At 41.9% G+C, this 25,664-nt stretch overlaps 1 protein-coding gene across 4 annotated transcripts in view; it reads left to right on the forward strand.

Annotated features, from left to right (window-relative positions):
• The window catches only part of Esr1 (estrogen receptor 1), a 367,895-nt gene that overhangs the window by 223,417 nt on the left and 118,814 nt on the right, over positions 1 to 25,664 (forward strand). For all 4 annotated transcript variants that reach the window (XM_048419867.3, XM_048419877.3, XM_048419859.3 and 1 more), the window contains one exon: positions 6,751 to 7,086. In XM_048419867.3, coding sequence (XP_048275824.1) covers positions 6,751 to 7,086 — 336 coding nt within the window. The remainder of the gene's footprint in view (positions 1 to 6,750; positions 7,087 to 25,664) is intronic.

Genomic DNA, 25,664 nt, shown 5'->3' on the forward strand with positions numbered 1-25,664 from the left:
TAATCTCTTTCCAATCCCTTTTATACCCTCACTCTTTTACTACCTCTCAAATGCATGCATGGCCTCTTTCTCTTTGGTTGTTTTTGTTTTACACACACACACACACACACACACACACACACACACACACCCCAGTAACATGTACATGTAACCTGTTCAGTCCACGTAATGGTATTTGTGTGTACATGATATCAGAGAATCCCATTTTGGTACTGGATAGTCAATGAGCGTACCCACTCCTGGGACTCATTTCTTCTTCTCTCAGTAGCCACTAGTTTCCTGGACTTCTTTGTCTAGGGCTCACACGAGATTTCCCCCTCCGACGTGAGCATATTTATCAGGGTCCCCATTGTTCGGCAGCCATGTCACTGAGGCTTTACTAGGGCAGAAGACACAATGTCACAGCAGACTTTTTTGCTGAGGGGTGAGGATTACAGCTCTCTGTGGCTGTAAGGATAAGTACACCTCGTCCTGTCTAATTAAGAATGAGCTGTATGTGCCATAGAGACCCAGCTGTGGCTGTTGGGGCTGACCTTTAGAGTTCACTTCATGTGGGTGAAATAGAAACAAAGGTTGGGTTCCCCCATGTTTATCTAATTCTAGTCAGAGTTTAATTGAACTTTTATAAAATATTGATGTAATACTACACCACTACTAATGCATTCACTTACAGCTTACTGGAAGAGCATTTTCCTCAGTGGGCTGCTCTCTGGGGCCCTGCTGCATACAGTTGGCCAAGCAATGTGTATCGTTTTCTATTTTGATTTGCTTGCAGGGATGCTGGCATTTGTAGAGCATCATGTCTTTGGAATAAATTTGAATATTTGCAGGTGTTTACAAACTCCTCCGGTCTCTGTTTGGCTGCTCGGTAGTTTTTATAAATATTCAGCTCTCATCTGGCCAGCTGTGTCTTAGGTCTCTACATCTCAGACTTGCGGCCCTTTTTTGGCTAGTGTTCAAAACCCCGAGTCATCCCACTGTAAGAACCAAGTAGGCATAGCAGCCCAATACTTTACTCTAAAGACTACTCCAATGAAACTATCTGACCAATTGCTTGTAAAGTCCCTCAGGAAAGGAAATTTTCCCACTTGACATGTGCACACAAAGGATCTCCAGTCAGCCTACTGCCCAGCTGTTGGAGGAGGCCTCTTGTTGGTTCCTGGCTGCTCAGTCCCAAATCTCAGAGATACTGTATTAACTAAATCACTGATTGGCCCATTAGCTCTAGCTTCTTATTGTCTAACTCTTACATATTAATTTAGCGCATTTCTACTAATCTGTACATCACCACGTGGTCACGAGTTGGTGACCTACCAGCAAAGTTTCAGCACATCTATCTCCGGCAGCGGCTCCATGGGGTCTCTCTTGACTCCACCCTTCTTTCTCCCAGCATTCAGCCTAGCTTTCCCTGCTTACCCTAAGTTCTGCTCTGCTATAGGTCCAAAGCAGTTTCTTTATTCATTAATGGTAATCACAGCACACAGAGGGGACTCCCACATCACCCAGCGGCATTTGCTATCAGCATGATGCAGGGAAGAGAGAAGCTTAGCTGGAGAATTGTCTCCATCGGATGGCCTGTGTGCATGTCTGTGTGGTATCATCTTGAAAATAAAAAGATAGATATGGGAGGGCCAAGCTCATCCTGCATGGTTGCATCCTGAGGCAGGCAGGACCTGGACTGTATAAGAAAGAGAGCTGTGCAACCTAGAGAGAGCAAGCCAATAAGCAGTGTCCCTCCATGGTCTCTGCTTCATTCCTGCTGCCTTGAGCTCCTTCTCTGAGAAAGCTACACTACAAGGAAGTGAACGACACTCGCTCAATGATGGATGTAAACTGTAACCCAGACAAACGCTTTCCTCCCCAAGTTCCTTTTGGTCATGATACTTACCTCAGCAACAGGTCTAGAACATGTATTCTTGGACACCTCCAGTGCTGTAGCTTGGAGTTTTTAAGTGGCTTCGACTCCATGGGCTGACTCGCTGCTGCAGAATGCTTAGTCCTGCTACGGCTTCTGCGCACAAATTCTGTCTTAGCATGGGTCTGTTCGGTCACCATTTAAACCAGCGCAGGACCCAATGAGGGCAGTGTGCTTGCCTCTGCCATAGGCTCTAGGCTGGCTCCTCACGCTCTTCACTCGTGTCACCTGATACCACGGCTCCTCAATGTTCTGACTGCTCCAGTCGGAACTGGCTTGTTTTTCTTAAATCTGTCACATCCGGCAATGAGCCTGAGGTTTCACAGGTGCTCCGATGAGCAAAGTCGAGCGGGACAACCGTCTCCCTTAATCCAGATGTCGGCATGTTTGACTGTGAGATTATTGACGTGTGTGGATGTCCAATGGCCAATCCCATGCTGCTGCCTTTGTTTGCTTGACTATAGGCCCTGAACATGTTAGCTCTGTGCCCGTGATGATGAATACATTTCAAAACTGGTTTCTCTGAAAAATAGAAGAAAGTCAACTTCCTTGCAGAGGCGGCGTGGGAATACAGAGTAATCACCGAGGAACTCCAGGGTGCAGTCCGTTAGTGTGTGGTAGCAAAGGAGAACCAGCGCAGGCAAGGCCTGGCCAGCTTTTTCGAAGATTTACCTCACAAGATTATTGTGAGGACTAATCACCTTAAAATATCCTCCCAGAGAGTGCACATAAAGCACTTGAGATGCACAGCACATGCTCAATGCATATTAATGATTAAAACAACAGGACTCAGGTTTGAGTCCCAGTACCTACATGGTGGCTCCCAACCATCTGTAAGTTGTGAATCTGACCTTGTCTTCTGGCCTCCCTGGGCATCAGGCACATAGCAGGCAAAATGCCACTTGTATGCACATCAAATAAATAACAATTCAAAACAAAAAAATACCAACCTTTATTATTATCATTGCTTATTCCAGGACTTGCAGGAAGTAAATAATAATTCAAAACAATGAAAAATCAACCTTTCTTATTATCATTGCTTGCAGCACAAATTCTCATTGGTCTTCATAATAAAAACCCAGAGTCAGATCTAGGAGTTGGTGCTGAAAGACAAAAAAGGCAGAGCAGCCAGCCACTGGTTCTTACCACTACTGAATTCTCAGACCAAAGGGGCAACGATCCTGTCCCTAGGAATCCTCAGACTGAATGCAATGAGCTCCTGTCTCCCCCTGCTTTATATTCCTCTCTCCGCCCAGCCATCCCTTCCTGTCTCTTATCTCCCTAATGCTGGGATTAAAGGTGTGAGCCACCACCGCTGGGCTGTTTCTCTTTTAGACTGGATCAATTTTGTGTAGCCCAGGGTGGCCTTAAACTCACAGAGATCCTTCTGCCTTTTCCTCCTGAGTGCTGGGTTTAAAAGTGTGTGCCCCCACTGCCTGGCCTGCATGACTAACCAGTGGCTCACTCCACATGCCGATCTTCAGGCAAGTTTAATTTATTAAAGCACAAACAAAATATCACCACAACTGCTTATTCCAGGACTTGCAAGAAATGTTCATTTTTGAGCAAGAAGGATTGGTGGTTTCTATAATTCTATGCTAATATCCCTAATTTAGACTTTAGACAGTAAAGCTGTATCTATAAAATACATCCCAGCTATACATTTTTCCAGTTTCTTGACAAATTAGGACAACAAGAATGAAGTTCTTATATTAATTCTTTCTGTCCTGAGTTGCAAAACAGTTGTTTATTTTTCATGAGCCCAGTGTTAAAAATATTTAAATTAGTCAAGAGTGGTGGTGCACATCTTTAATGCCAGCACCCAGGAGGCAGATTCAGATAGATTTCTGTTGTTCAAAATCATCCAGGTTTACACAGTGAGTTCCAGAACAGCCAGGGTTGCATAGGAAGATCCTATCTCAAGATAACAAAAATTGTATTAAAATTTTAGTAAAATAATAATTCCTTTTATGTAAGTCTAAACTTTAATAGCTACCTCATATCTAATTTTGGAGAAGTAAGTTTGTAAGAAATACAGATGCTTGGGTTCCTCTTTGGCCTTTGAAATGGTTATTTTTGCCGATAACCTTTGGTCAGAACAGAATGGCCTTTTCCTGGGTAAGACTCTGAGTCAAAGACGGAAAGAGTACACAGCAGAAAAATTGGACCACCTGCTCCCCGTGGTCTCTAATTTAGTTAGTGAGAGTCACAGGTGGGTAAACCTTTGGGAGAAGATGATTGGAAACTATTCAAACATTTCACATTTAGAAAGAGAAATGCATTTGTGAAAAACCCAACGCAAGAACACTGACAAACTTGGGTCAGTTCCTAATTCAGTAGCAGCAGCCATGGGAATTTGACTGAGCTACCGTGGGGACTGGGGACCACGCTGTGCGTCTGGAGTAGAGCAAAATCTGTGACATCCCCCAGTTAGAAGTCTATTTAGGTGATGAAGTTAGCCAGTGAGTGTGTGTGTGTGTGTGTGTGTGTGTGTGTGTGTGTGTGTGTGAGAGAGAGAGAGAGAGAGAGAGAGAGAATGTGTTGTGTGTGTGTGTGTGTGTGTGTGTGTGTGAGAGAGAGAGAGAGAGAGAGAGAATGTGTTGTGTGAGTGTATGTGTGTGTGCGTGCGTGTGTGTGTGAGAGAGAGAGAGAGAATGTGTTGTGTGAGTGTGTGTGTGTGTGAGTGTGTGTGTGTGTGTGTGTGTGTGTGTGTGTGGTGGTAGAGGGAGGACAGGTATATGTGTAGTGTTTACCTGAATGTGCACATGTGTTTCTGGTGTTTGCAGAAGTCAGAAGAGTGTTTTAAACCTCTAGAATGAGAGTTAAGGTCGGTTGTGAGCTGCCATACGGGTGCAGGGAACCAAACATAGGCCCTCTTCAAGAGCAGCCAGTGCTCTTAACAGCTGAGCCATCTCTCTAGCTCCTAGTAATTGTGTTTTTTATTATTAATAAAAATAATTTCAAGCTGGACAGTGTTGGCACATACCTTTAATCCCAGCACTTGGGAAGCAGAGGCAGACAGATCTTAGAGAGTTCGAGGCCAGCCTGGTGTACAGAGCCAGTTTCAGGACATCTAGGGCTGTTACACAGAGAAACCCTGTCTCAAAAAAAGGAAATAATTTCAAAGACTTCCGAACTAAGCCAAAGGACTGTGGAGATCTCAAGTAAATTGCTTGCCATGCAAACACTAGGAGTTGAGTTGGGATCCCAAGCACTGTGGAAAAGCTAGGTGCTGGTATGCACACCTGTAATCATAGCAGTGTGAGGTGGGGACAGGAGGGTCCCTGGGTTAGCACTGGGAGGTGGAGACAGGAGGGTCCCTGGGTTATCATCCCTGAGTTATCACTGGGAGGTGGGGACAGGAGGGTCCCTGGGTCAGCACTGGGAGGTGGAGACAGGAGATCCCTGGGTTTTCTTGCAGCCAGGTTATATGAATCCATAAACTTTAGGTCCTGTGAGAAGCTATGACTTGAAAAATAAGGTGGAGAGTGACTAGGCACTCTTGACATTGGCCTCAGACCTTCATATGCACAGCCATACACTCACCCATGAACACACGTGTGCGCACTCAGCAGCAGGAAGACACACACAGAGTTGTCTGGTGAGTAAAAATCGTACATACATGAGATACATGCACAATTAAGCATCTAGTTTTCTTACAGACTAATTATCTCTGTACTATTATATGTTCTGTGTTATTTCTCTACACTAATTACTTTTTCATTACTTTTTCTTTAAAGCATTTTGGTAAGACCCTGTTGGCCATCACTCTCTGCTCTCTTCAATGTTCCTTGTCTTCTGTCTGCTTAGTAGTTTGCACTCTAACTGCAGTTGGAGAAGGGGCGGCCTCTCACAGATTTGATTTGCACTCGTCTGATTATTAGGAATGCTGAACATTTTTATATACTTGTTGGCCATTATGTATTCATTTGAGATGTGTCTTCTTTGGCTGACTGGTCATTTCTAATTGCATTGTTGTTGTTCTGCTATTTGAATTTATTTTTGTGTGTCAATGATTATTAAATTAATGTTCCTCTTGGGATTTGGTCATTGGTAGGTCTTACTCTGTCCTGGTGCTCCACTCCTTCATTACTAAAAGTACTGTCATTTGCTATTAAGGAGTGTCTGAAACAGATGCAGTATTTGATATTAAACCATATTTCATGAGTAACTAGTTATAATTCTGTTATTTTATAACATTTGTTATATGCATATAGACACATGTACACATATATACATACACGTACATATACACACACATATACACAGTGTGTACACATAGACACATGCACACATATGCCCAGACATACATATACATATAAACACACATACATAGATAAACATGCATGGGTATATACATATGACATACACATATATACAAACATGCACACACATACATATACATATACATACACATACATAGACACACACGCATGAATACATACACATATGACATGCACATGTACACAAATATACACACACATGCACACAAATATACACACACATGCATACACACAAGTACTGGTATGCTAGAGCCGACTACTATTGGCCAATGAAATCCCATCGTACATTTTCGGGAGTTTGCACACCTCTTGATATCAGATAAGTGACTTGGTACACGGACATTCTTTACCCCTGAATATCAGCAAATGCCACAAGCAAGTGCAGTGACCATTTCCATTTGAGCTGAGAGTTACTAAATACTTACGAGTGTGCATGTGCCCTCAGCATTTATTTTAATAAAATAAAGGGCTTTCATCTATGAAGATGGTGTTTGTACTGAAGTTCACAGGGAAAGGTAATGGAACTTGTGCTCTGTCCTTCTGCATTTTCAGGGATACGGAAAGATCGGCGAGGAGGGCGGATGCTGAAACACAAGCGCCAGAGAGACGACTTGGAAGGCAGGAACGACATGGGGCCTTCAAGAGACATGCGGGCCGCCAACCTCTGGCCAAGCCCTCTTGTGATTAAGCACACAAAGAAGAACAGCCCTGCCTTGTCCTTGACAGCTGACCAGATGGTCAGTGCCTTGCTGGATGCCGAACCGCCCATAATCTATTCTGAGTATGATCCTTCGAGACCTTTCAGCGAAGCCTCGATGATGGGCTTATTGACCAACCTGGCTGACAGGGAGCTGGTTCATATGATCAACTGGGCAAAGAGAGTGCCAGGTAAGGATGCAAAACTCAACTTCTGCTTAAAAAGTGAATACCTTTTCAAGAATTGGCTATGATACTGTGGGAGCAAAGGAAGCAATAACGTGCTATGTGATTAGTGACAATGCTACATTGAGATTTGTCAGCTGTCCATATTAACTCACTATGTTTCTCTTAAACCTTAGGAAATAGCCTATAAAAATAAACACCCAGAGCAATGAAACCTTTGACATAGTGCTTTTGGTCAGGTTTGTTTTTTCCTCAAAAGATGGATGGATACTACATACCGCATGCATAGCTGTGTCTGTCATGCAGACATCACAGAGTAATAGCACTTAGTGCTCAGTGGTCAATGGAATTTTTTTTTTGATTTCTAAGACTATCATTCAATATTCCTCTATTAACACAATTTTTCCATAAATAATCTCTTCTTCAAATACTGTGCACTAAAGGGCCAATAATAGGTTTATTTGTGGACTGCCAATTATTTATCCAGTTTGCTCTATGCCTTGGATGTTCAGAGGAAGGGAAATACAATAGGAAAATAAATGCAAGCGATGTTCTGAGGAGCTTCTAGAAAGATCTAAAGACTGAAGTGACACTCCACTCCTCCTATTGGTCTCTCAAGTGCTGTGTCTATAGCTCTCGACTGTTCTCATTTATGGAGAAAGACTCTAGTTATGATGGAAACAAGACTCTCCTGTGTCCCAGCTAATGGATTTCGTATACAGAAACCTGTGCTGAGACAATAAGAGGTGGATTTTTCTTGTTTGGCTTGGAGATCAAATCAAGTGAGATTTAAATAGAGCTTTTTTCTTCTTGGGCTGCAATCAATGAAGTTATTTTCCATGACATGTGACATGTTTTTTCCTTTTTATAAAACAAAAATACATGGGGGGTTTTGTGCCTTTAGTTCCCAAGTTAATGACATAGGCTGAGTTAAAGTAAATCCTAACATATATTTGCACAAATTCACATATAAAAATGTTGTTCTTTGAGTAGGGAGCCAGCAGTTGCAATGAGCCAAACTTACTACATGGCATCTATCTAGGCGGTTTAGGTAGGAGAGATCAGAGTTTATGAAATAATAAAGATTGATAGTAAAAAACTAAGTATTGGGGATCATTCTGATGAGCAAGCAAAAGTTCCTGGCCATCTAAGGTACTGAAAGTTTTTATCGGATGCCTAGATATTTTATCATTGTTTTTACAAGATAGACAGAAGTTCTCAGGGATTGGAATTATGTGGGGCTATGAGCTTTTCCTTGAACTTTATGTCTGCTTTCTTCTTTTTTTTACACTTTGAGAGAGAAGAAAAGAAAAAAAAAAAGAAAAACAAAATGCACAAAAAATTTACTGGTCATATCCCTGAGAGTCAATTCTTGGCTGCTGTTAAGGTTTTATTAATCTATAAACACCCCCCTCCCTGATCCCACCATGAGATTCTGGCAATACTAGTTCCAGAGCTATTGAGCAGGGCAGAAAACAAATATATAGTATCCAGTTTTGTCTGTAGAGACCCATCTCAGCATCTTATAAGTGATATTTTGTGGATGCTCGTGTTTTTAGTCAGGATCTTGCTGTGTAGTCAAGGCAGGTTCTGAACTTACTTTCCCGCTTCAGCCTCAATGTGTTCAAATGTATTACCCGTTCATGAAAGATTTGTGAAAGTAACCTCAATTTAGAATTCGAATGGAGGCAAAGGTCAACCTTAGGAAGATGCTCTGGTCATGGTTAGCTGTTCCATTGTTAAATTCAGAACTAGACAAAGTATCTAGCACGGCTGCTCTCCAATTTCCCTATGCTATTGCAAAGGTCCAAAAATCTCTGCTGTCAAACTATATTTTGGTGATTAGCCCTTTATAAAAAAGGATTATAAAAGCAAAATACAGTTATGTACAGTCATGTGCTATGTAACAATGTTTTGCTTAGCAACAGGCCTCATCAATGATGGTGGGTCTGTATGTTGTATGGATTAGAGATGGAGTAGGTTATTGAAGTTGGTGGAAAGGAAAAGATGTACCCAGGGATCCATTTCTCTGATGTGTGTATGTCATCAAGTGACTGACACAAGACTGTATGTGTGTGTGTGTGTGTGTGTGTGTGTGTTATCTGTCTACCACTGGAATATAGTTGTTGTAAGTCAGCTTGTCTGGGGAATGACAATGGCTATTGATTTCAAAAGGGTAGGGAAAAAGGAGCAAATCAGGAGGAACTCTGAAGATGACTGTGAACATTTGCAGATCAAGCTGTATTTCACAAAGGTTTTATATACCCAAATACCACCTGTCATTTAGAAAGATCATCCACACTAAAGAACTGGTATAGGCAATGTCACATTTATGAGGTGATAATTTGAGAATAATAATGGTAATTTCAAAAAGGGAAGGAGAAACATCATTAGGGAAAACAATAGCAAGGAAGCCATTGTGTGGAATCAGCGATGTGATATGAATTTGAAAGAGAACAGAGAGGGGTATAGGGAGGGTTTGGGTTGAGGAAAGATGCGGGGATGATGTCATTGTATTATACTCTCACAAAATGAAAGAGAAACAATTAAAATAGACACAAAAGGAGGTAAAGAAGATCATGTCAGGAAAGAAGTCAGAAGTGAATGACTACCCATGTAGCAGTGAGAATAGACTTCATTTTGAATTATGGATTTTTAATAAATACAATCAATACTTTGGGTTATTTAACTTTTTTAAAATACAGTATTGTTAGGATTCTCAAGCATTGGTGACTGAAATTGAATTTTCCTTTGTCTTATATCTGGGCCCATTTTCTGACTTGAAATGTGGGAATTAAGAGGTGAGGATGTGTAAAATGAAGTAGAAGCATGGCCCTCAGTTCTAGTCCCAAAGGATTTGTGTTAAACCCTAGGAAAAGAAGACTCTAAGGGATAAATGTTTCCCTTTGACACGTCTGAAGAGCAGCTGTGGCAAGAATGATCACACCACCTGTCCAGTTCTGCACAAAAACTTTTAAAAACAATTTTAGTTTTGAAGTTGAAATATGCTTATATCATTCCCCCACCTCCAGCCTTTCTCATTATCCTACTTTTCTCTCTTTCAAATTCATAGCAATTTTTCTTAATTCTTCTAAATCTGTCATCTATCTATGTCTATCTACCTACCTATCTACCTATCTATCTTTCTTTCTTTCTATCTATCTATCTATCTATCTATCTATCTATCTATCTATCTATCTATCTATCTATCTATCATCTATCTACTCTACACATATAAATACAACCTTCTTGGTCTGTATATTTGTAGGTATATTATTTCAATGCTGACCACATAGTATTGGGTAAACAATTATGGAGCTATACCCCGAGGAAGACTATTTCTTTGGCTTTCAGCTTCCTTTAATTGTCTAGGGTTTTTTTTTGTCTAGGGTGGGTACCCTGTGAGTAAAATTTCCCTCTTCTGTATTGCCATGTCTAATGGTGTCTTTCTTGTTTAGATCTTGTTTAGGCAGCCATGTAGTTGAGACTTCATGAGTATGGCTTCAATGTCATTTTTAGGAGACACAATCTCATAGCAAACTGAGTTCCCCTGGCTCTAATAATCATAATTTTTCCATCCCTGGTTGTGCAATGTTCCCTGAAGCTTGGGTATAGGAATTGTGTTGTGGGTGTATCCGTTGCGACTGGGCACCTCACACTCACTTTTTCTCTGCATTTTGGTTGGTTATAGTTTTCCATAATTGTCTCTTCATCTGTTGCAGAGAGAAATCACTTTAATAAAGAGCGAGGGGGGGCCTGCACTTATCTGTGAATCTAAAGTTAAATATTTGGAATGCAGTTGGGAATTATGCTGGTCTAGAAAAGTGGTGGTAGTAGCATCTCCTCCAAGTATGACCTTGGCTAGGTTTTCAGTACCAGCCATGCTTTCCCTCCTGTTGAGGGCGTCTTAAATACAAATAGAGAGTTATTGGTTGCTGCTAAGATAGTGTGCCACTACTGTATCGTTAAGGTTATCATGCCATGATGGTCATTGTTGTGGTTCATAGACATCATACCTCGTGAAACCTCATGAAGACTATTGGTTGTCTCCCTCCTTTAGTTCATATGTAGTGCTTCTGGTTCCATGAAAGCTTGTCTTTAGGGAAGGAGGCTTTCTAGTCAGATACAGCTTGAATCCTTTGGGTCCTGTTTCTGAGGCACATAGCATCTTCAGCAATAGGTACTTAGTTTTGATCTCTGGGAGGCACCCAAGAGCAATGGCAATAGCCTCTAATGTTTTGGGAGCCTATCAGACTCCCCTCACCAACAACTATAAAGGGGGTTTCTTATGCCTGGTGTTGCAGCTTTTGGTATACAGTCTGTGAGCATTGTCAGTCCGTATGGGAAATTTTCATCTAAAGTACATATGTATCCACATATACTTGTATGTATTTTATTTGATTTTAGGAAAATAGGTAATAGATTCCTTATAGTTTTTTTTTCAAACATCCTTACTGTTGTGCAGCCACTTCCATCATCTTGCTCCTTCAGTAGTGACCTCTAACCCCTTCCCCCCAACTAAAGCCCCTCCTTTTCCCATATCCCCTTTCACATCACCTGTGTCCTCCACCGTCCTCTCTAGCACTCCTCTTGCCACTGTGGTCCCGCTTTGGTTTCCTGGTTTCTGCAGTCTCTCAGACTTATCTACTATACCTGGAGATCTGGAGCCAGGAGCCAGAGATGAGAAAGGACGCGCAGTGCTTGAGGAAGACTTTTAAAATAACCAGGCTGTTTCTGCATCGTAACGCCTAGCTGTAGAGATTCTGCTCTATATTGTGTGTGCTGTAATTCTTTAATACCTAATGACTTTTTTTCGGGTCTTACTAGGGAAAAGATGTAAGGAAGTGAGTATAACTGGAGATGGACGTGGGTAAGGACAGGGAGAGAGCTCAACACCTCTCTCCTGCAATCAGGCATGAGCAGTACTTTCCATTCTAGAGGTTCCAGCGCTTTCCAGGGACTTAGCAGAGCACGTCAATATCTGCTTCCCAGTTAGAGTCAGAACAGCAGACCCTGGCTCCGGGCTGTTATGGCATTCTAACATGCTAAGAAATGGCATGGCGGTTAAACGGAACGTGGTATGGAAGAATAGGTGACATCCTGGAGAGATGACAGGCGCCATTATCAAGGGGAAGGCTTGTTTAGAATTTGGAGCTGTTCTGTATGGAGCTCCCTAGGGCTAGGTTAGTATCTCTTTACCTCTCATCACAGCACCCTGTATCCCTGACCAGTGCACAGCTGTATCCCTGACCAGTGCACAGCTGTATCCCTGACCAGCCATGCCCAGCTCCCTATTGCACTCTGTATTCCTGACCAGCACACAGCTGTATCCCTGACCAGCCACGCCCCAGCTCCCTTCTGTACTCCATGTTCCTAACCAGTGCACAGCTGTATCCCTGATCAGCCCCATGTCCAGCTCCCTACTCCTCCTATGAAACCTTCAGGTAAAACTCAAGGAAATCAGTTACTTGCCTGATCTATCTTTCATGGACAGCTTGGACACTGACATTGATATTTCAGGACCAGGTATACGGAGCCTTTGAAAATTCCTTTCTCATGCTGAGAGTGTTGAGAATCTTCCCCCATGGATCTTTTTGCCACATATTCCCGTGTCAAGGAGAATCTGAATGTCTGTGTGTCACAGATGATGGCTCTGGGAGTCTTCTGGCCACATTCCGGGGGCTGTCAGCTACAGTTTTGCCACTTCTGAAGGGGTGGACACCTACTGGTCATTTAAGTGCTTAGACGGATGTTATTCTTAGAGTGTGTCGAATAGTATTCTCTCAAATACACGTGTTGAAGGCCTAGTCCCTCCTATCTCAGACTGTGATCTTACTTAGAAGGAGAGTCTTACAGAAGAAGTTGAGATCCAGTTCATTCACAGGCATGCTCTATTATAGAAAAAAAATTGAGTGTCTTTGTAAAAAGGCTCATTGGGTACTAACTTAAACGTGTGTGTGTGTGTGTGTGTGCGTGTAGCACAGTTAATAAAAACCCAGGGACAGATATTGGGGTTCAATCTTAAGATCAGAAAAGCAAAGCAACAAAGCCACTAGAGAGCTCTTACCTCTTTAAAATCTTCAGACTGAAAAAGCTCGAATTCCTGTCTTATCCTGCCTTGTATTCCTCTCTAGTGCTGGGATTAAAGGTGTGCACCACCACTGCCTGGTCTCTGTGGCTATCTAGTGTAGCTGCTGGCATTAAAGGTGTGTGCCACCACTGTCTAGCCTCTGTGGCTGACTAGTGTTGCTATTTTTCATTCTGCTCTTCAGACAATCTTTATTTATTTATTAAAATATAAATAATATACCACTATATTTCCCCCTTTTTCTAAAATAAAAGAACACTATAACTAATATAAGAAAGGCTGTATTCAATAATTAAATAACTATATACAATATATATAGGCAATAAATGCATCAACAATATCTAGTCCATTTGCATTTGACAAATTCAGAGAAAATACTCCATTATCTATACTATATTGGTGAGTCCAAAATCTTGTACCTAATCTACTTTTTATCATAATTTGTTTTTTTTTTGTGTGTGTGTGTGTGTGTGTGTGTGTGTGTGTGTGTGTGTGTGTGTAGATACTAAGAGGCACAGGGAGAAGAAAGTAAGGCAGCCATCACACTCGGCTTCCTTCCTGATTGAACATGTGAACTGGACAGTTGACATGCGTTCTCTCTAAGCCAAGGATCACCAGAGTTCACCAACAGATACTGGGAACTAGAAGAGGCAAATGTGAACTCTAGCCTAAAAGCTGCAGAGAATGTGGTCTTGCCAACATGTAGATCTTGAACCTATCATGTTCTAATTTCATTCCAGTCCCATGATAAAACACTCCGCCAAAAGCAGCCTGCGGGAGGAAAGGATTTCCTAGGCTTACACTTTCAGGGTAAGCCATCATTGAGGAGAGTCAGGGCAAAAACGTGAAGGCAGAGACGACAGAGGAATCCTGCTTGCTGGCTTGACCTCTGGTTCATCTTTAGCTAGATTTCATTTAATACAATCAGCCGGCCTAAGGAATAGTCCTCTCGCCACAGTGGGCTAGGCTCTCCTACATCCATTAACAGTCAAGACAACCACCCACAGACACGTCCATATACCAACCTGACCTTGACATTTTCTTCTTAGATGATGCTAGGCTGTGTCACACTGATAAAGTGAACTAGGAAACCTTGCCTCTGGAACTGAGAGAACACACCTTTGTTTTAAAAGCCACAGTTTTTGCTATTTTATGTGGTGGCCTAGAAAATTAACAGAAAGTATACTAGCCATGTATTTGTTTGGTTTTAGTTTGTTATGTTATTTAGTTTGTTATGTTATTTTTGTTGTTGCTGGGCCTTGAACCTGGGGCTTTATACAAGTTGGAAAAGTGATCTACTGTGGAGTGCTTTCCTCCACCCTGTTTTTTATTTGTAAGTCAATAAAATAAAATAACACAATACATAGAAGAAGCTATTGGTATAAAGAAGATAGAAGTTGGATGTGATACCACACACCCACAATTCCAGCACCCAGGAAGTTGAGGCAGAAAAAGATGGCCAGCCTAGGATACATGCTAAGTGCAAGTCCAGCCTGTGATAAGGAAAATACAGAATAAAACCCTGTCTCTGAAAAACAATAAAAGGTGGGAAGGACGGTCATGGGGACACATATATGTAAGCTCCACACACAGGAGACTGACCCAGGAGGATTTCTGTGAGATCAAGGGCAGTCTGGGCTATGTAGCATAAGCTTGTCTTCTGACAAAAGTAAAAAAAGGAAATGTTGGCTCCTCTAGCATAGTCCTGGCTGATGATTTACTTCGGTGTATATTCTCTGCCTCTACAACTCCCTTGGTTCACTTAACTCCTGGCTTCGAAGCTGATTCAGAGCAGTGCAATCCCATGATTCCCCATGGCAGGTAGCACGTCACAGATTTTAACCTACAGAAGAATGGCCTTTCCTGCTGTTCTCATGGGCTCTCCTTGCATCCATAGTGTGCACCATTGGAACTTGTCCCGGGGCTGGTGTGAGGTGTGACTCCCACACTATTTCTATGCAGGTATTCTGCTTTTCTACTTCATTTACTAAAGAGCCTTCTGCAGAAATAATTCTGAGAGGTTTTCATAATTGACCTTTTGAGTTGAAGGGTTTTGTTAGTTCTTCCTTCCCTGTGCACTAAAAGCTTTGAAAATAAAGCAAGAACATTTGGCCATCAGTCTACACATGTGGTTAAGAAAATAAGATCTATACACACACACACACACACACACACACAAAATGGTTAATTTATTTTAACTGAATGCCATCCATGACTTTTCTTTTGGGTGCAGAGATAATTAATAACTTTCAGTCCATTTGGGAAGTAAGAGAAAAATTTTTACAGCTTGAGACATTTGAGTAGGACCAGAACTGGCAATCGGAGGGCAGGTTGTTTGGCTGACTCAGCATTAATAAGGCATACCATCTGTTCACCAGGAGAGAACAAAGGGTGCACCGAGGAGTCCCTCTTACTTCTTCCATCTATTGCGGGTGCACCCTAACTATGCTTCCTGCCCACTGGGCAGGCAGTCTCTGCATGCCTTCCACCTTACCTTCAATTCTGTGAGGCTTAGGTTCTCTCTCAAGTCTTAAAGAACAACGTGTTCAGCTTCTAAGTTCATTTGTCCACAGACGGCAGTTCACACTTTCACCAGCATATCAGAAACAATATATCATTAATAGCATATCAGAAACAACATATCAGAAACAACATATCAGAAAAAACAAACAACGTATCAGATACCCGTTCCTCCTATCCACCCTTTGCATGGTCTCTGTTCTTGCCAGGGCACCCACTCTTCATGCTCCTCCAACTTAGTCACTGCCTCTTCCCCGTGCACCACTGAAACACTGAATATGTTTTCTCCATTCTACTGCCACTAGCTTTGTCGAACAATCTCAGCTTCCCTATGACAAAGAGCCATAACACCTTGTGAGCTTGTTCTTTTTGATCTCATCCTTCTTTCAATTCATTCTATTCATTGATGCTAAAATTTCTGGGAATCACTGTTCCAGGTGCTGTGTTTGGCTGGAAGGGCAGCTCAGTGGTAGGAGCACTTGCTTACTGTATGCCATGCTCTGGGCTCATCCCCAGCATTATAAAGGCTTGCACTCCCTATATTACTTTGATTTGACTCCCATAACAAGTGCCACAAGCAAGTCAGCTTACAAAAGAAATGCATGCCTTCCCAGTTTAGACACTGATGGTCTGACATCACAGGGTCCACAGGACCGTGCTGTCTCCAAAGGCTCCATGTCTGACTTCTGTGCCTCTGGTGGCTACTGGCAGTCCCGTGCATTCCTTTTTGCAAGTATTTCCAGTGTTAACAGCCAGGTCACAGCATGAGTTCCTCCCTCCCAGATGTCTCAGTTCTTGTGATCATCTTCACCACTAGCAAAGACACCAACTCTTCTAATTAGCTTTGGCTGCCAACTTGACACAGCCTAGGTTTTTTTTGAGAAGAAAGTCTGAACTGCGGGAGTACCCAGGTGACACTGGCCAAAGGGCATACCCGTGGCAGGAGGTACCTTAATCATTCATTGATAGAGGAGAGCCTAGCTCAGTGTGGCTAGTACAATCTCCTGGACAGGTGGTCCTAGGTTGTAAGAAGTTAGTCAAGCACAGGCCTCTGAATGAGCCCGCAAGCAGAACATAGAACACTAACCATGTTGGATTGAATCTCACTCCAATTCAGTGTGGTTTATTCTGAATTTAGTATACTTGCAAAGACCTTCTTTCCTCATCAGGTCCTGGTGGACATTGATATTAGGCAGACAGTCAATAGAAACTTGGCATTAGGACCTTTATTATCTAGCATACTTTTAAAATGCATTAGCTGATAAATAGTACTATCCTCCTCAAAGCTTAAAATGTAGACCTAACTGATACCCTGGGATTCTTAACGCGAGGCTGGTTTACTGTAGACTAACCTTGGATATGTCTTTATGTGATCTCTGCACCATCTGCTGAACTCAAGATCCCTTGGCCCATTGCCCCGCCTGCCATCCTTTCTCTGTATCCTGTATACATTTCATTTCGCCTTTGTTGAACACCTGCTTCTGACTGTCTCTGCTCAAATTTCTTGACCATTTTTGTCCTAAAGGAGAATCACAACTCCTAGTTCTTCTTAGAAACTTCCCATTTTATGACCAAGGTGGACTTGGATTGAGTTTGCCTCTTGGAGCAGCACTGGCTGGTCAGATGTACATTGTACAACTGTGTCAGCTGTGACCTGAAGCCCAGGGGTAGCTTTCTCCTGCTTTCTTAGTTCCTTCATGCTAGATTTGTTTGCTGCTGATAGTTCATCCATTAAATAAATATTACAGAAAGCCGTTGTTTTAGAACTTCCCTCAGTAGTCCTATCAGATGAAGACTCAAAAATCAAGATGGAGTCATTTGCCATGAAAGACAAAGCAAAATCAAGTTGTTACTTGGGATTCTGAGAAATGAGGAGAGAAAGAAGTGATATACAAACAGGATCCTTTCCATTGCTATGCTATTGAAGCCCCCCTACTGCAGTGCTTACATCCCAAGCGGGAATGTAGCTTACTTAATAGAATGACTCCCTACCGTGCACAGAGTCCTGGGTTCTTTCCCCAGCACAGCACCCCTGTAAACACAGCCTTGGGGCAGTGAAGACAGGAGGATCAGCCCCTATGGGTCATCCTGAACTTAGAATTTGAGGCTAGCCTGGGTTATACCAAACCCTCTAGTACAATGCTGGCTGTGGGTACTTGGGTCCTTCCGTTCTTAGAAAAAGTAAAACTGAAATCATCCGATGTTAACCATTCAGGTATTTCTCTATTTTTCTGTCTCCTTGATGAACTTTGAAGCGAGCAAAGCATTTCTTATTCCTTGCCTTCTTCAGGTAGTGTCTATCCATAAAGCCAACCTCCTCTTCTTGGTCCTTTGTAATGCATTCCTTTTCATCAGTGAAAGCATTGGCTTGATTCTAGAAGAGCAAAATAAAGTCCCTTCAAACCTCTACACTATCATTTTGTATTTTGACAATTCTATAGTGGAAATTCTTGTCTGAAGTGAAAGGGGTTGTATTTCTGCCATCTGAACTGAATTCATTTAAGCCATCAACTTTCTTTTAAAAACTGGGTATGTAGGGGCTAGTGAGATGACTCAGCAGGCGAAGGTGCTCACTGCCAGGCCTGATGGATTGAGTTTGCTTTCCAGAACTCCCAGGGCGGAAGGAGAGCGGTGATTCCAGCAGGCTGTCCTCTGAGCACCACATGTGCACAAGCGAGTGCACATGCAGACACACACATACACAAAATCAATTAAAAAATGCACTGAAAACAAAAGACTAAATGATTGTGCAAAGCGACAATTTTGATATACAAAGAGTCAAATTATAATATAAATAAATAAACTGACAGATACTCATAAAATAAGCATTTTGTGACAAAACAAATGGTCTTTTTGGACTGAAATATTTCTATGGTGAATGGATGTTTTTAACATAACCATTTATAGACATTTGAGTTCTTAGAGGGCTTGAAGCTGTCTGATTTCCCTAGGCAGAGCAGCTCTCTGGGGTGACTGATCTGTGTTTTGGGGTTTTATCTTTTGTTGTCTACCTCCCTGGAGTTGATTTACTCCCTGCAGTCACCAACCTGTGTGCCTCCAGTGTCACCATGGCTGACTGAGTCTGGCTTGAATTTCCCTAATGTGCTAGGAATTTATGCCTCAGTGATGACAGATGTTAGGTAGTTTTGTATTTTTTTTTTTAAGGATTAACCACTGGGGAACTGTAGAGAGAATATCAGTATTGCCCTCATGAGCTCTAAATTGCCGGAAACATAAAAAGCAGTGAGTCCACTAGAAGACGTCTCATATTAGAGTTGAATTAAAATAACTTACTATTTCCCAATTCCACCTACATAACCCATAACACTACAAAGAAAGCTCACCAAAGAGACTTGAAGTATATTCCTATCACTGCTGTGTTATTGCATTATTTCATAGGAGCTAAGCATTTGCCCTGTAATCTTTATAGTAGGGTATGATATGAACATGACTATTGACTTTTGGCACAATTATTACTATTCTCTGTTCACCCACGGCTAGCTTAAAATACTCAGGTTGAGCATTTATTTTTCTTACTAAATATCAACACAGAGCCTCAAGCAGGTGGCCAAACACTGAAATTGATTGACAAGCATTAGACTTAGATACCACGGAATTTAGATATGTGTTCCTTTATTTCACACAGCAGATGGTGTAAGTCTTTCCAGGTGAGTCCCAGCAGAAGGTCAGAGTCATTAGGAAAACAAGGGCTCTCTCACACCCTTGGGGCCACTCTGAGGGGAAGAGTTAGAGAGTGCCCTGGTTAACTCTTTTTTGTCTGGCTTAAGGTGTTTGAACATTGACAGCAGGTGACAGGGCCTGGGGTTTTGATATTTCACCTCACGGCGGTCACAAGCTGCTTGGTGTTGAGTTCCATTTCTTCAGAAGGGCTACTGACCCAGTTAACTCTGGTGCACTTTCCCAGTCCCAGGGAATCTTTGAGCTTTGCTTCTGCAGACAACCAAACTCTTCCAACCAGTGTATTCAACTTTGACTTACTCTGTTTTGTCTCGTTTGTTTGTTTTTGGTACTTGGCGGGGAACTTGGGACTGTGCATACATGAAACACACATTCCTCCACTGACCTATGCCCCTAGACCCAGTTCTGCTTTGAACGGATACTTCTTTGTGGTGTAGGGGAGGTGTGCATGAGGGTACACATATGTACTGGCATACATGCACATGGAAGCCAGAGGTCAACCCTGAAATTGTTGGCCAAGAACCACTCCACCTTAATTTTTTAAGGGTCTCTCACTGGTCTGGAACATACTAATGGTTAGGATGCCTGACCAACAAGCTCCTATCTCTGATTCCCCAATGCCTGACCACCCAGTGCTGGAATTACAAGCAGGTACCATCATATCTGGCTTTCTCTGTAAGGGCTAGGGATTGAACTCACTGCCTGCAGCTTGACAGCAAGTACTTTACCCAGTGAACTGTCTCCCAAGCCTGAACAGTTATTTCTTGTGGGAATATTCGCCCTGGTGAGCAGACTGCTTGATTTGTTAAGTCCTATTGTTTAATAATTCTCAAGGCAAACTCCCTGTGATTTAATTAGAAAAATCAAACAACAACCTTGTTATTTTAGTCTAGCACGTCTCAGTTAGCTGTACCCAGCAGAGCCCAGCATAGGAGAGAGGGAAAGAGAAGGGTGGCTAATGAAGAAAGGAGAAATTTAGCAAAATGGCGGCAGCACCTTTTCCTGGAGGAACTGAAGCTTCTTCTTGTGGCGGTGCATGCATTCATTAGGGGCTTATTTTATAAATGTGAAATCTATTAAATGGTGAGCGGTTGTCTTTCTGGAAGGTGGACCAGGTGTCTGTTCTTGAAGAAGCTAGAGCTCTTAATGTGGGAGGAGCTCCATAGGACCGTAAGGCGAAGCTGTTTCTACCTACTGCTTTCCACCCCACATCATTGGCTGAGCAACATTTTCTTGCAAAATATTTGGACTCATACCTTAGGGGGAAAAAAATAAAGTTTTGGATGAGAGAAAACACTTTTGAGACATTTAATGTTGTTTTTGTCTATTTCTGATTGCCACATCTTTTGTCTTACCTGGTCAGAATGTTTGCCTACATTTTCTCAGGATATTTGAAAGTAGGAGATAAATGATTTAAATTTAGAAAACTCACTCAAGGCCTTGGGCCGTAGGAAGATACTTTCTGAAGGATGCGTTCAGGTTCTGTCTACCAGTGTTTCTTCTCTCTCATCTATAAGGAATGTCTCCACCCACACACAAATAGAATGGAGCCGTTTTTTATTTTCCCCTTTATTTCTATCCATACTTCTGGGATATGAACTAAAAAAAAATCAGCTTTTCCTGAGCAGATATTGAATTGTCCTCAAAGGATTCCCAGAACTGGCAGGAGGCTTCCCTGAATGAGCTACAAAGGCTTCATCTGAAGAGACTCACAAGCACATAGATGTATAATGGAGTATGTCAGATACTCTAATACATACCTCTCAGTCTCATGGCTCTGCCCTCACATGGTCAGAAGAAGCCTCCGCGGAGTCTGTAGTTGCTTTGCCCCACACGTGGTGTCAAGACTTGGAGGCGCACGTAGCTTGGATGTGACAGTCACGATGGACAAACAGTCATTATCAGTCCAGCTCATTTGGAGTATTTGTAATATGTTGAACTTAAGAATGTGTCATGGAAGACAATTTTAACAAGAGGGTGCATTCAGAGGGCAGATATTGGCAACTGAGGGGCAACGGTGTGAATGGCCTTAAATGCCACTAAACTGCATGCTTTCAAGTGACTAAAATAATAAAACCTATGTTAGACATTTGTTAATATAATGGAAAAGAATATTCAATGCATAAAGCTCCTTATATGAAAAACAGCAGACATTGCATGGTGTGTTAGCCTTCTGTTCACTCACCAAATTCCTGAAATAACCAAATTATAAAGATGAGTTTATACTGTTCCCCGGAAACCTTCATTTATAATCGATCACTTGACCCTGAGGCTTTGAGTATGTCAGTTGCACATCATGAGGTAGGGGCGATGCAGTGGGACAAAATTGCTCATCTCCTAGGCTAAAAGTAGGAGAGAGAGAGAGAGAGAGAGAGAGAGAGAGAGAGAGAGAGAGAGAGAGAATCACATATTCCTTCAAGCCCATATGCCCAGTGGCCTAGAGACCTCCCACTAAGCCCCACCTCTTAAAACTTTGCCACCTTACAGCAGTACCAATCCAGGATCAAGCCTTTAGCACACAGGCCTCTTAGATACTACACACACACTCATCTATGGATGTATATGTAGTATGAGGGCCGGCTTGTTGGGGTTTCCGTCCCGCCCGGTACCCCAACAGCCGGCAAATCCCAAAGAGAAATTACACACAGGACTCCATAAGGTTATAAACTGATTGGCCCATTAAGTCAGGCTACTTATTAGTTCTTATAACTTATCTTAACCCATTATTCTGATCTATGTTAGCCACATGGGCTCAGTACCTTTCTCGGTGTGACAGCTTACATGTTGCCTCTTCGGTGGTCTGTACAGGAATGGCAAGGGAGGTTCTGCTTCCAGAATACTCCCAGTCTCTTTGCTCCACCCCTACTTCCTGTCTGGCTTTCCTGCCTATACTGCCTGCCTGGCCAATCAGCGTTTTATTAAAATATGATTGACAGAATACAGATAATTCTCCCGCACCATGTATATGTGTATGTGGGGGTGTGTCTTCATGTGTATTGTGCATGTGTGGAGGCCAGAAGCCAACATTCAATATCTTTTTCTATTGATACTATTTGAGGCAGGGTCTCTAACTGAAGCCGGAGCTTACTGATTTTCTGGATTGGATGGCAACTGAGCCCAGGGATCCCCCCTTTTCTGTCTCCCCAGCACTGAGGTTATTGGTCAATGCTCCCTTTACACGGGAGCTGGAGCTTGATCTCAGGTCTTTATACTTCGACATCAAGCATTTTACCATCTAAGGTATCTATCCAGCTCTGGAGACAATCTAGATCCAAACTAGACCACAAGGAAAAAGAAGTAGGCAAACATTTCTCAAAAATGATATCTCTTACCACGCACTTCACATTTGCTTGGGTGTTTCTTGGAAGATGTTGCTGAGCCAATAAAACGGGTGGATCACATTTCATTTAGGCTTCACCCTGGGCTCCTGTGGAGTTTCCTACATGTTAGGAGTCCATGTTTGGAGTCCTGTCACTTCCAGGAATTAATGAGCATCCTCTGTGCACTAGGATGTGTTCTGTGTAAAAGGGTGTGCTTGAATCCAATTTTATGGAATATTAAGAATCTGTACATTAAGATCATAAGATAATCCAAAATTTTGTAAAATTGGAGGACTAACCAGTTTTTAAAACACACTAAAACTTTAATTTAGCACGTATATTTCTTTTTATTTGTATTATGTGATGTGCTGCCATGATTTTATTTTTTGCTTTTCAAATAATTGTCTCACTACTGTGCAAAGCTAATTGGAGTTTGTTTTCCTTTTGTTTTGTTTTGACAACATATTGCAAAAATGAAAGAGCAAATGTTTGCCGAAGTCTCTCAGCCACTGTCAGATTTCTAAGTTAACATTAACTAGATTTGTGTCACAAGCGACTTCTTGAACATATCGGACTTAAGCTTAATGTATTTGTGCATACAACATGTTTTACTTAAGCTTAATGCATTCATGCAATTAAATGCTCAAATGAGGCAGAAAAGAATACACAGGCAAGGAAAAGGATCTACTGAGGAATAAACCCTATAATGAGTACAAATGACTTAGGATTAAAACCAAACACATGTAACAGCAAGTCCCAAATAATAGAAGGCCAAGCATAGCATAGAGCATGTTTTAGTTCACATGAATGAATCTGAACTCACAGAGCAGTAGTTGATATCTGTTTGCTACTGCAAACTTCAAGAAATAGTTTAATAACAGGCTATCATACTTACTGAATAGCTGAATGGGAATTTAATGTAAATGTATGTAAAATTCAGCTTAAATGAATGTTACGGTTCCTAGATCACCATTTTTAAAAAGAATCAAAACTGAGAGTTCAGGGCTGGGCAGGTAGCTCAGTCTGTTAGGCACTTGCTATATAAACATGAGGACCTGAGTTCAAACTCCGCATAAAAAATATGGGTCTGGCAGTCAGCCTTGTAATTCCAACTCTGGGAAGATGGAGCCAGGAAATCTGGGGATCAAAGGCCAGTCAGCCTGATTTACTTGGTGAGAAAGACCTTGTCTTAAGAGAAACAAGGTCAGTGGCTCCCGAAGATGACACTTGAGGTCATCCTCTGCCTGTCACACACATGCACCAGTGTGCACATGTGTCTGCACACACATAAACATGTACGCAGACACACACACACACACAGACACCCATAGAATCCATACTAAAGCCATATTGGGGACACGGTCTACCATTTATTGTTTATTAGCCTTACAACACACTCGACGTTTCCTGCTAATACTGTGGCCATTGTGTGGATAAAGAGACAGGAATGTATGGACACTAGCTTCCCTATTATAGGCTAAGCACTGAGAAAGCACGGGGCAGCTGGGGTTCTGACTCTGTGCTTGAAAACTCATCACAGGATGCTGCTTCATTTTGTCATTCATAAATTATTTCCTGGTGTTGCAATTGAACATCACAAGTGTGGAGTGTGGTTATGGAGAGACATTGAATGCATCTGCAGGGTGGGAAGGTGTTGCCATTCCAAGGACAGGGTGCTAAGGAGATGACAGAGGACAGTGAGGAACGCTTGCACCACTGAGCTGAATGTATAACTGAAACACTCTCCAATGTATGAACTGGCTGTCTAAGAACTAAAATGCTCAGCAGGAAATGCCTTCTCTGTAAGCACTGCCTTCCCAGCTTTGGAGCCTGGCTTGTTTCTTCCATCTTTGACTAGTCCATTAATCAAGATTAGTGAGTGTGCTTAGTCACCTTAGCCAAACATAAGCTCTTGATTGTTAGGAACCACTGGAGCGATGCTCACTCTTTAAAAAACCTGTGAACAAGTGCAAATAATATATTTTATCCCATGAATTTTTCTTTGAATGTTTTTTTATATTAAACAATTGTAGCTCCCCTTATTTTTCTTCTCCCACAGTTCTCTCAGGCTCTGTATTCCGCTGTCACAGAAATGCCCCCATGGTAGTCTAAGTTGTGTGGTTGGCTCCTTCCTAGCTCCTAACTTTGGGAGAAGTTGCAGATCCAAGTCCTCAAAGGGTATAAAGCTGGAGTCAAGGGTCTTCCTGGAACAATGACGGCCAATTGGAGATCCAGAGTTCTAGAAGTTTCATACATAATATTGGTATGCTTCAAATTCCTTTTCCCCTTAATTATTAGCCCTCCCTTCACATCAGGAGAAACATGAAACAGATTTTGGTAGGAGGAACTAAATACTAAGGAAGATTTCCTCAAGTAGGTTAAACATTAAATAAAAACAGCAACTAACGACAGTCTCTAAGATTTCTCAACTCTAAGATCAGTCTTTGCCCTCCTATAATCATTTCTTGATTCCCAAAACTAACTTTGACCACTTTTGAGATAAACTTGCCTTGGAGGGGTGACATGTTTATGGAATATGTCTGCTGCCCTACATGAACATCAAACATTGAATAATATGCCTTCTCTGTGTGTGGATTATGTGTTTACATGCCTATAAAGCCATGGAGACTTAGTAAAAACAAAGTTCTACAATGGAATTATTAATGTTATGTTTCTAGAACAGTACTTAGAGCATAATAGTGGATTTGAAATATGTATTGAATGTTGAATCATTAATAAAATAAAAGCTAAACCTATGCTTTACTAATTCTAGTATTTGGAGATTAATTGAAAATCTTTCAGCCTTAGTGAGCCTTGGTAATGTTGGATATGGTGTATACATATTGCTTTGCCTATTCAGGTACTTTTGGTCATGTTCTCAGCTGGATTGAGATACATCCAGCCCCACCTCTAGGACACTTGTAGTCTATAAGGGAGGCAGGAAAAGCGCACATGTT

The sequence above is a fragment of the Myodes glareolus genome, chromosome 1, assembly GCF_982192425.1.
Source record: "Myodes glareolus chromosome 1, mMyoGla1.1, whole genome shotgun sequence".
In the NCBI taxonomy this organism is placed as follows: domain Eukaryota; kingdom Metazoa; phylum Chordata; class Mammalia; order Rodentia; family Cricetidae; genus Myodes; species Myodes glareolus.